This window comes from Felis catus, chromosome E2, assembly GCF_018350175.1.
Source record: "Felis catus isolate Fca126 chromosome E2, F.catus_Fca126_mat1.0, whole genome shotgun sequence".
Classification (NCBI taxonomy): Eukaryota; Metazoa; Chordata; class Mammalia; order Carnivora; family Felidae; genus Felis; species Felis catus.
The window spans coordinates 54,578,033-54,589,415 of NC_058382.1; the positions used below are offsets into that span (position 1 = coordinate 54,578,033).

At 50.1% G+C, this 11,383-nt stretch overlaps 1 protein-coding gene across 9 annotated transcripts; it reads right to left on the reverse strand.

Annotated features, from left to right (window-relative positions):
• Positions 1 to 160: 160 nt before the first annotated feature.
• Positions 161 to 10,484, reverse strand: CE2H16orf46 (chromosome E2 C16orf46 homolog). Of its 9 annotated transcripts, XM_011290263.4 has the most exons (6): positions 10,264 to 10,483; positions 8,384 to 8,467; positions 6,691 to 6,760; positions 5,122 to 5,369; positions 2,325 to 2,393; positions 161 to 1,904 (listed from the first exon to the last, which is right to left on the reverse strand). In XM_011290263.4, exons 4-6 carry the CDS (start codon positions 5,329 to 5,331, stop codon positions 1,422 to 1,424), a joined length of 762 nt encoding a protein of 253 aa, XP_011288565.2. In that variant the 5' UTR covers positions 5,332 to 5,369; positions 6,691 to 6,760; positions 8,384 to 8,467; positions 10,264 to 10,483; the 3' UTR covers positions 161 to 1,421. The 9 variants fall into 9 exon arrangements, with proteins under 9 accessions (XP_011288565.2, XP_006941824.2, XP_006941825.2 ...); XM_006941762.5 differs by having other exon boundaries at positions 161 to 2,393; XM_006941763.5 differs by lacking the exon at positions 10,264 to 10,483 and adding an exon at positions 10,052 to 10,102 and having other exon boundaries at positions 161 to 2,393.
• Between the last annotated feature and the right edge of the window lie 899 nt (positions 10,485 to 11,383).

The following is an 11,383-nucleotide window of genomic DNA, read 5'->3' on the forward strand; positions in this document are numbered from 1 at the left end:
AGGGCCCTCACGCAGCATCGGGTCCAACACGGCCACGGTCCAGACACAGTGGGAAACCAGAGTGGCTTCCTGGGGGCAGAATCCAGATGGTTTCTTCACTCAGGGAAGGGTGGGCAGGACCTAAAAACTGCCTCTAAAGTATAAAGAAGCGTCCAATCTCTGTAGGCAAAATACACCTTTTAATGACCGCTATACTACAACCATTTCTGCATTTCCAGTGTTCTGCAAAAACCACGAAACAGAAAAAGAAAAAAACACCTAAACTAGAGACATTAGAAAGACCAAAGCAGATGTTTACAAACACAGTCATATGTTCTGTCTACCCATCATGTGGGGGGACAGGAAGTCCAGAGTTCCAAGTACAACCTATCTTAAGCAAATGCAAACTACGTAATTACAGAGCAGCTAAGTGGTTACTCATATTACAAAATGGTTTTTTCAGAGCATTTCTCTACATAGCGTGGTCACTTGGCACTTAAAATATAACTCATTTACAAATGTTTAATTTATATACAACTTTGGAAAATATGCATTGGGGTAAAATGAGGGAAGGAGGAGGACAGGGGAAGGGAGAAAGTAACATCCCTATTCCGTGTCTGTCTGGAGTTGTACAGTTCCCAAATATTAGACGAAGGTAAGGCTGGAGGAAGCTTGAAGGGTGGCAATAATAATCACAGCAACATTAAAAAAAAAAATTATTCTTAACCTGCTTCCCAAGATGGACTTTATAGACCTCACGTGGCTAAAACTTTTCCAGACGTGGAGACTAGCATGAGGCTATAAGTATATGAAACCCTGGCACACACAGCATGTCGTGGATATGGTATATCCATAGATATAAGGTTAGGACACCTTGGACACAAGGATATTCATTTGGACATAGGCTGGAGTTATCTATTAAAGCAATGTTCCAGATCTTTGTTGCAAGAGAAAATGAAGCAACAAATAGATATCTGCCTGGTTCAAGAGATCAGGAAATAATTTGGTCTAAACAAGCCCTTATGCTAAGCTTAAGGCATTGGGGTGGGGAGGAGAGAGCCCCTGCCAGTTGGCTCAGGGCTGACATGGGCATCACTGAGGGACGGCCCTTCAGAGTCCCCGCCATCTGCATGGCTTCCAGCGGGGAGTAGAGAGACGAGGCAGGCAGAGGCAAGAATGGCATTACCCGTTTGCATTTTGTAAGTGGCTAGGCAGCAGAAGCAGGTGACACATACATATGGGAGCTTTGAGAATAAATCAGAACCCATACAGTGAGGTTCAATTTCCCCTGGTTCTACTACCAAAAAAAGGACAGGGGAAGGGAGGGTGGGAGGAAAGAGTACGGCAGAAAAGAAGGATGGGACGGGGCGGGAGAGAGAGACAGGGAGAGGATGAATGAACTTCAAACAGAGGTCATTCCCAGGGAATTCTATTGTGGCAACTCAGAGGAGTCTGTGAGTGGAGACAGGAATAACAACTCTGCTCACTGTGAGGGAGGGCAAGAGAGTTTTCGGGAACACTTTGGTCTCCAACGTTTTGGGCCTGTTTTCCTGCTTGGCCTCCGTGAGAACGAGCTTTTGGGTGTTCACGGCAGGTCTTGGCTCCCTGGCTTTGAATTTGGCTTTGTAGTTTTGCGCCCCCTGTTTCTGCAAAAGCTGCACGGTGGCCAGACAGCGCACGTTGCCGGGATTGGGAGGGCACACCAGGTGTTTCTCAGGCAGGAAGGACCAGTGCAGGCAGCCCCTCTCGTGATCCGCCAGCAGGGGTGCGGGGGCCACCCGGGGAGGGAAAGGCAATGTGTCATTGACCTTAGGGTGCTTGGCCAGCTCAACAGGTCTCTTTTCACCTTTCCCGTCAACCCTTTTCAGTCCACACGCACAAGCCACACACTCATCCTTTTCCACACTCAGCACCTTCTCTTCTGGCTGCAAGAAAAAGTTCTTACTCTTCTTACCCAGAACATCCAAGCCGTATGGGGGTGAAGCCTTCAGGGGAGGTAGGACTAAAAGGGCCCTGGAAGTCAAGGAGTCTGAGATGGAGGGACCTTGGCCCGGGCCCTTGCCCCTAATAGCCTCAGGGGTGGCCCAGTCTTCCTTGCACCAAATAAACTCCTTTATTTGCAGACTTTTTTTCTCTCCCTGACTGGAAGTGGGAAAGCAGATCTTGCTAATCTCCCTGGAGGCAGTGGTGGGGCCTCGGCGGGTCCCCTGAGTCTGGGAGGGGCTGCCTTGAGCCTTCTCCAGACCCACGGACCCCAACTTCCCCACCTCCGACTGAGGCCCGGCCTCAGAACTCCCTTGGGAGAGACTGACACAGAGTAAGCAGCTGCTGGCACTTTCTCTCACCCTCGCCTTTTTAAGCTTCTTCCTGGACCAGATGCAGGCCGTTGGAGATGTCCTTCCCCAGCCTTGTACCTGCAAATACAGCAGCATGTTACTCCCGGCCGAGCTGCTCAAATCTAGCTGCCCCAGCTCTGGACACATCCCTATGTGGGCCATCCTATTTGACCTGATATTTTTCTTAAAACTGACTCACCATTTTTTAAAAATTTTCACTCTATTTTAGCCTCATACTAAGTGATTGTATTGGTAATAGCATTTGTAGGAGTATTTGTTAATCTGAAACCCTAGCAATAGGGTTTAATACTAAAATACTAGGCAAAAATACCATACATGGGCATCTTGATGTGCTGGCTATATACTTTTTCAGATGCACATTAAAATAAAGCCAGAGCTCTTAAAATCAGAACTGTTTGTATTTATGGGGCACCTGGGTGGCTTAGTCAGTTAAGCATCCAATTCTTGGTTTTGGCTCAGGTCACAATCCCAGAGTAATCTGGAACTTTAATCTTTCTACGGATGTTTACAGATGTTCTGTCTCATCTACTAAACAGGTGTGCCTGATGAGTCAGCAAATGTCCTCCACCTCCTTGACCATAAGTCACCAGAGCTGCTGCGTAAACTCCAGATCCCTGAGCTTCACCCCAACACACTAAGCCCATACTCAAAAGATGGACTTGGGCAGGGGGTTTTAAAAAAGCACCCCATGTGAGCCTTGGGTTGAGGCTGGTACAAAGCATTTGTATCTCCAGGGTATTCAGGTGGCCTGACAGGGGATCCAAGTCCAGAGATGGGGGTCAATGACACCCGGCTCTTTTGATCCTCACAGGTAGGCTGTCACAAGTAGGCTAAATGTTGGCACAAAGGTCCAGATTCCTGCCAGGATCAAGAGCCAAGCTGCAATTGCAAGGTGACTGTGCCTCCCTCCGGAGTCCCCACAGAGCTCCCAAGTGGTGTGGGTGCCCCCAGGGCTCCAATAGGGAGAGACCAGCATAGTGACAGGAAAGGCCCCTTGTGTTGGGCCGGTTTGGGCCAGAAGTGAACAGTCCCGAGGCACCCCATGCTGTGAGATCCCTTGGTTCTACACACAGGAACCGCTCATAAATCGCTGCCAGCAGAGTGCTCTCCGTCCTCATTCATGTGCTGGCAGCCAGGCCCCCGGCACCAGCACAGGAAGTACCAAAGGGCCACAAGCCAGTGCAGGACAGGCCTCTGTCACACCTGCTGAGATAAGGCCGCCCAAGGAGCCGGGCAGGGCTGGGTGGCCGGGGAGAGTAAAGGGCAGCAGGTGGTTAAGCGGAAGGAGATGGTGTGGCTCGATCATCCTCGACAGACCGTGAGCGGCAAACATACTCTGAGCACGGGGCATGTGCAGCATTTCTTTCAAGAAGATTCTGGAGTTCTGAACAGCCTTTGGATACGTACACATTGCAAAGTCGTTACTTTGCAGTGGTGAACAGAACCTTCTACACTTGGAAAGTCAGATCCTCAGGTAGAACTGTCTGTAACACTGACTGATCTGGCGGGAGCAAGGCAGGGGTGGGTGGTGCCGCAGAGAGAGCACAAGACAAGGGTCCTGCAGACACGGCTCCATCAACCAACCGCCAAGTGGGCTGGGGGGGTTGCTCTGCTGTGTCTTGGCCTCCATTTCCATAGTCATAATTAGATCAGGGTCTCTCAACCTCAGCACTTCTGACGTTTAGGGCGTGTTATGGATTGCATGATTGTGTTTCCCCAAATTCCTATGTTGAAGCCCGAGTCCCCAAAGTGATGGAATTTGGAGGTGGGGCCTTGGGGAAGTAACTAGGGTTGATGAAGTCAAGACGGTGGGGCCCTCATCATGGGATTAGTGCCCTTATAAGACAAAGAGGCGATAAAGGGTCCCTCTCTGCTTGCACCACCAAGGAGGGCCATGTGAGCACAAAACCGGGAAGAGGCTCCCTGCCCAGAGCCCAGCCATGCTGGCACCCGGATCCTGGATGCCCACCGTCCTTAACTGTGACAAAGAAATGTCTGTTGCGTGAGCTCCCCAGTGTGTGGTATTCTGTGATGGCACTCCTGAACGAACACAGAGCCGGGCCATTCCCTGTGGCAGGGGCTGTCCTGGGCACTACAGGATATGCAGCATGCCTGGCCTCAGCCCAGTAGATGCCAGTAGCACCCCCGTCCCCTCATCCCTAGTTGTGGGACATTGCCAAGCATCACCTTGGAATCACTGAACTTGATGCTAATAAAGTTCCGTTTACCTATGGAAGGTCAGATATCTTTTGACATCCTAATCTTTTCCAATGTGACATCCTTACAGTTCTAAATTTAGGATTCTAGTATTGATTCTAAGAATAGTTTAAGAATAAACCCACGGAGTTCTGAGTGGAACCACTAGGACGGAAATCTCATGTCTCTTGGGGAGCTTAGCCCAGCAGTTAAGGAGCTTGGGGTCTGGAGCCCAGAAGAGCTGGATTCGAGCCCTGCCTTGGCCACCGACACACTCTTTCACATTTTGGGTGCCTCACTGTCCTTGTTCCAAAAGTAAGGCCTCAATAATACGTGCCTCATAGGGCTGTTGAGAGGCTGAATGAACTGATGTGTGCAAAGCACTGAGTCCTGTGCTGGCCAGTACTAACTGGCCACAAACACCCAATAAAAGGTGCCGCTATTATCATTATTTATATTGTACCTCTATTCCTAAACTTCCTGTCTTGATCATTTATCGATTTTTTGGGTAATAGCTATTTTTGAAAAAAGCGAAAGGCCTGCACCAAAACACAGGCGTGTGAGACACCTCAGTGAAGAAGATACTCACGGCTTCTTCCCATCCAGTTCCGATGACGAAGTCACGGGCTTTTTCGTCTTGTTCAAGCGTAATGTCGCTGATGTGGAGAAGACAGCAAACGTGATTCTTCTCGCTTCTTTCATCTGGGCAAGTATAGGTTAATTCCGTTTTTTCTGGGCTTTGAGTCTCATCGTTTTCACTATTTTCTAACTCAGCCTCATTTTCCTGACAGAGATCCATCACCGTGATAGTTGCCGAAGGTTTTTAACATCTTCTTCCTGCAGCATGAAATGAGGGCTGAACTTAGTGTTTAATACTGGTTTCTTAAAGATCAACTCGACAACTCGGGCGAAATAACGTCAAGACACATTCACGAAGAGACCGAGAAGAAATATTGCAAAAGCATCCATTGCCAGCTATCGATATTATAAAAGATAGGGCCAATTTGAAAGACTAATGGGTTTAATTAAAGACCAAAGTTGGGATCGAGGAAAAGCAGACAGGGAGATGTCAGCTCAGTCTCTATCCCGGATCATGGCATAGAGCACAGCAAGGAATATAGGGTCAAGCACCCCTACCCTCCACTTCAAAACAGTCCAGATGCTACTGTGCTAACACCACGGGAAATGTGTTGAGCACGCGTGCATCCCAGCCTCTTCTTTTCCTTTCCGGCAACTCTGGACACCAGGCAGAGGCTAGGCAGCATGTGGTCTAGACGAAGTCAGTCTGCTCACTAATCTACCCTAATCTACCCTGGATGATTGGTGTTCTTACGAAAAGGGTGATCTGGACACAGACACGCAGAGAGGGAGGCCGTGTGAGGAGGCCCAGGTTGAAGACTGCAAGCCACGGAGGGGGTCCCAAAGCAGATCCTTCCCTCACGGCCCTCGGAAGGAACCAACTCCGTCGATACCTTGATTTTGGACTTCCAGCTTCCGGGACTGTGAGGCAGTGCATTTCTGTCATTCAAGACGCTCGGTCTGCGGTGATGCCATGTCACGGCAGCACCCGTGCACACTAGTACCCCGCGTGGTGGTGATGGCGGTGGTGGCAGTGATGCTGAGGGTGATGCTGTCTATCCTTAACTGATGTTCTCTCAGGTTGAAAAACGGAACTTGGCATTGATAATCCAAAGAGTTAGGAAAGTCATCATCCTGATCAGGAGCACAGATCTGGTTGCCAAACAGCCAGGATTCCAATCTTATTGCTAGCTGCACGACCTTGGGCCAATTACCTTTCTGGGTCTGTTTGCTCATCTAGAAGACGGGTGTGCTTATACTACCTTCCTACAGACAGGTGCTCCTCCTGGGGACCCCGCAAGCAGCAGAGATGAATCTCAGAGCCTGGGGACCTCCAATGGCCCAGCTGAATGCTGAGGGGCAGCCAGCGCCTTCTTGAGCTTTCCTTGCTTATAATGACACAGAGGCCACTGGGATGACACACGTTGCTTTCTCTCACCCTGACGCGATCCCCGCCAGAAGCCCACTTGTAACATTTTCTGTTGAGGTAACTTCGTATAACGATATCTGTTTAATTACCATTTTGGCTTTTTCATATAGGCTTAAAGGGGCATTTTGATGCTAATAAAATTCCGTTTACCTATGGAAGGTCAGATATCTTTGGACGTCCTAATCTTTTCCAGTGAGACATCTGAGGAAATGAATGAAATCTGAAGGGGGAGAAAAAAAGGGAAAAAGAAGTGACTGAAAACCAGGAGTGCTATTCTCTTTAGAAACAGAAGCATGGGGGCGCCTGGGTGGCGCAGTCGGTTAAGCGTCCGACTTCAGCCAGGTCGCGATCTCGCGGTCTGTGAGTTCGAGCCCCGCGTCAGGCTCTGGGCTGATGGCTCAGAGCCTGGAGCCTGTTTCCGATTCTGTGTCTCCCTCTCTCTCTGCCCCTCCCCCGTTCATGCTCTGTCTCTCTCTGTCCCCAAAATAAATAAACATTGAAAAAAAAATTTAGAAAAGATTTAAAAAAGAAAAAAAGAAACAGAAGCATGATTAAGGGCCAGACTGTGCAAACCGGCCCGGTCCTTTCATCTCGTAAAATTCCACTTCAGGCACGGCTCAGGCCAAGGAAGCTCCGGAGCCGGTCCTGTTCTCTTCTGAATTACAAATACATTTATGCCGCACCACCCAAAGGACTTAACAAGTATGCAGTTCGGAAGGAAAAAAGCAGATTCCAAAGCAAAGCCACGTATTTAAACGATAACTGTACGCGTGAGGTTAATAGAGAAAAGAGATCTTGTTCAGGAGACATTAAGTATCGTTAGAATGTTCAAATCAATAAGAAAAAAAAAAGTTCTGGCTTGAAGTATCTCTGCTGGCAAGGTGCTCACTACTTAGAAAGTCTGTTCAATGGCAAAGAGCTCTAATTTACTGGTTCTCAAAGTTGGCAGCACCTTGGCATCATCAGGCCCACATCCTGCCCACAGAGATCCTGATTCTAATTGGTCTGGGCCAAGTCTGGCCATTGCTATCGTAAAAACCACCCTGGGCAACCGTACAACACAGCAGGGCTCTGAGGAAGATCTTCCTTATAGGGAACCAGCACTGGTTGCCCTGCCCCCTCAATATCCTCCACTTGGCGTCCTCATTTTGTGCTCCAGAGCACGGCTCTGTGAGGGGAGGCCTTCCCAGCCAGGGGTGGGCTTCACGAGGTCTAGGACACCTCTGAAAATGCTCAAGCACTCTTCCAGGAAGGGGCCCGCATCAGTGTCACAAAGCCGTCTGTGGCTACAAAAGGCTGAAGAGTCATCGATCCGAAGGCTGCCCGATGCCTCAGCTTTCCAACAGCCCTGTGAAAAGGCTGCACGTGCTCTTCTCTCTCTCAGGTTAACCATCTCCAGCTCCTCCGACTATTTGTCGGAGGTCATGAGCAACTGTGAAATCTGAGAGGAGGACAAGATTATCTCTCCGTGTGTCTATATCGAGACAAAGGAACAGCGGGGGCCAAAGAGGCGGTCTCGGGGAAGGCCCTGTTCTGGAGTCAGTGGAAGTCGGACCCAGTGAGGGTACCAGAAGTGCCAGTCACATCATATTCCAAAGTGCCAAAAGAAACCCAGGTGACGGTAATATTAAATAATAAAAATAAGCGGTTGCATAGCTCTTTTTACGCGCCAGGCGTTGTTGTAAGCACTTTACATGTTATAAATACCGCATTTTGTGAGTACATGACTCCTTTCATGGAGGATCATGGGAACAATATTGGCTCCTTGTGACCAAAAGTGAAGAATCATCTCTGAAGTCAGTAACCACAGTATCCTTAGTCAAATGGTCAGATTACTGCATACCAGATTGTGATGCTCCCCTGAGACACGGATGTTCAAGCTGGGTCAGGATGCCCCACTACTAAAACAGAATGTTGGTGGTCTTTTCTAATTAGAAAAAAAAAAAGTCAGTTAGTGGAGAGAACAGTCTTAGTGTTAAATTTTTCTCCAATAATCATGCCTTCAAGTTGTATTGCCCATTCTTGTCTTCCAGCTCATGTAAGAGATAACAAATAGAAATGTACAAGAAGCGGGGTGCCTGGGTGGCTCAGTTGGTTAAGCGTCCAACTCCGGCTCACGTCATGATCTCATGGTTTGTGAGTTCGAGCCCTGCATTGGGCTCTGTGATGACAGCTTGGAGCCTGAGCCTGCTTCGAATTCTGCGTCTCCCTCTCTCTCTTCCTCTCCCCTGCTCACCCTCTCTCTCTCTCAAAAATAAACATTAATTTTTTAAAACTGTATTGTCTATGTTAGGGATGATTGTCAGTTCCAAACAGTTCCAATACAACTGGAAGGTTGTGTTGAGAAGGATGTTAAGACTTAGACACTGGAGGAAAGAGGTCTGTGGTTGATTAACGATGTCAGCCAGGGAATAAAGAGAGGTAGCATGTGAGCCACCTATTTGCCACGGCTTATATAAAAAGATTCCAAATCCTTACTCTAGATTCCTACACCTGGCTGACACATTCCCAGGCAATTAACGGTGAGGGGAATGTTGATGGGCCAGGAGAGGAGGTGAAAAGCCCCCGCCGGGGGTTTAAGTCAAAAGCAAGCTATAATCCCTCAAAACTCCTTGCCACCACCTTGGCTCTACACCACGCCATACGCCCACCTCCATCTTCCTGGAAGTTTCAGGTTTAAAGGAATTTTCAATCTATGTCAGAATTTCAGCCAGGAGAGAAAGATGGTTTCCTGGCAGCCTCAGCTGGAATTCTGAATGGATGTTCTGTGGATCCTTAACAATGTATCGAAAGAAGAAATCAATGAATAGAAACACTGTGAGGCATGGTAGAAGTGAAGTTTCTTAAAACAGAGCTAAGCTTCAGGCATATGAAGTGGTTCAGTAAGTCTTGAAGATTGGCTTGGGCATGCTGATCACTGGTAATAAAGTTTCTAAAGGAAAATGATTTGAAGACTTCAATCTAATTTACAGTTTTAGAACACAACTTGGCGGGGAGTTGAATCTTTGCCTCAAAGCGAAGCACATGCACCGCTCGCACAATTTGTTCACGTTTTCAAGAGTATAAATCTTATCTCTCCATGTTAATTATCTGTGCCTTATACTTATTATGTGTCCACAGAGCACAGCAGCTTTGATGATGCATAGAATGATTCCTAGGGGAATCATCCCTCCAAATCAGACCTTTTTTACTGCAGTCCCAGTCTCCCAGCTTTCCGCTCTTTCCACCCATTCACTCATTCAGTGCCTATTAGATGCCTAACTCCGGGGATAAAAGAGTAAAGCAACGCCTGTCTTCTGGGTATCACCCAGTTTACAAGTCTACACGAAAGCACAAGTCATCAAATACACGCAATCCACCTGTTGCTCCTAAAGCCTAGGCGTTTCACAGCGGACTCTTCTCTTTACTAGAATAGCCCCTCCCCTTCCCCCAGTCTCCTTCCCTTCTTCCAAGATCCTTCTTTGTTCCTTAGGTAGCTCCTTCTCTTCCTCCAGCATCCAGCAGCTCCTACCGTGTCACAAAAGATGCCTACTCTTCTTTCAAGAGTTGTCCTCTCCAGCAAAACGTCCCCCCTTGCCCACGAGCCCCTCCCCTTCCTCCCTTTGCCCCTCCCCCACAGGGCTCCGCCCCCTATGCGGCTCCCCCCACCGCCCCACCCACATACTCACCGCCCCCCTAGGCCCCTCCCACTCTTATTCCAGCCCCTCCCCCGGCCCACAGTACCTCCCCCTTTTGCCTCCCGGCCTCGGTGCGCAGCTTCCTTTCGAACTGGGCAGGGCCTCTCTCTCCGCCGCCCGTGCAGTGGTCCGGGGCCTTGGCCGGGAGGCGGGGAAGCGGCCACGGCCGCTCACACCCTTCTGTGGGGCCCACAGGATGGAAGGCTCCGGGACAACCAAGTACCCCCGCAGCGGGCGAGGGCGACAGTTGCCCCGGGTTACGGACGCGCTGGGGGCGGAGCGGGGCGGTGGGCGGCGCCCGCGGGGTCTGTGGCGGAAGTGACGCCAAGCCCGCTGGCGTAACAAAGCTGAGCGCGGGAGGCGCTGCTGGCTGACGGCCCTGGGCACGTGCTCCCGGCAGGCTCTGCGCGGCTGCGCACCTTCCACGGGAGAGAGGTTCCCTGGCCCGAGGTGGGCGCCCGAGGCGGCGTTTGAGGTAAGGTGTGAGCCCGAGCGCGAGTCAGGGAAGTAGACGCAGCGGCTTCATGCCCGCCGGACGCTGGAGTTAGTAACGAGGACCGGCCTCCACTCACGGGCGCGCACTGCTGGCCTGGGCGGGATGGTGCTGGGGGGAGGCGGGGGCTGTCCTGCGCGTTGTCGGATGCTCAGCAGCATCCGTGGCCTCCACTCTTTAGGTTCCCGGCTTTGCTAGCTGTCCCCAGACCGCCCCTTCTCCAGGAGAACGACTGCGGGAGGGTGATGCGGGCCAAGTTTCTAGTGGAATCTCCTCATCCTTAACTTTCTGGCCCCCAGTTGCTCAACGGGTAGGTGCTAGTTTGAATCCACCGGCGGCACGAGGGTAGCACCCGTTGAACTTGTCGCGGTACAGCGCTGTGAGGCGGGCATGGGCATCTTGTAAACGAACGAAGGGAAATGGCCGTGCTAACATCCCGAAGTCAGATGAGGAACTGGAACAGTGGAAGGCTACCCACCCCCTCCTCCTCTCCCTTTGGTCCTGTTACTTTTGGGCACCTCAAGGCGCAGCCAAGGCTGGGAACCTGTGCCTGGACTCAGCTCAAGTCTGATTCCAAAGCCCGTCTGCTTTCTAGTTTTTTCAAGTGTGAATGTTTGTCTTGTATAAATGCATTAGAATGTCTTTCACAGCACTGTGATTAAGAGGCATTTGG

Bases quoted from the DNA above. Each gene is read 5' to 3' on its own strand.
- CE2H16orf46 (XM_019820116.3), bottom strand. From the start codon at position 5,331: ATGGATCTCTGTCAGGAAAATGAGGCTGAGTTAGAAAATAGTGAAAAC. The intron at 2,394-5,121 runs GTGAGTATCTTC...CTGTATTTGCAG, and splicing joins GAACTGGATGGGAAGAAGCC to GTACAAGGCTGGGGAAGGAC.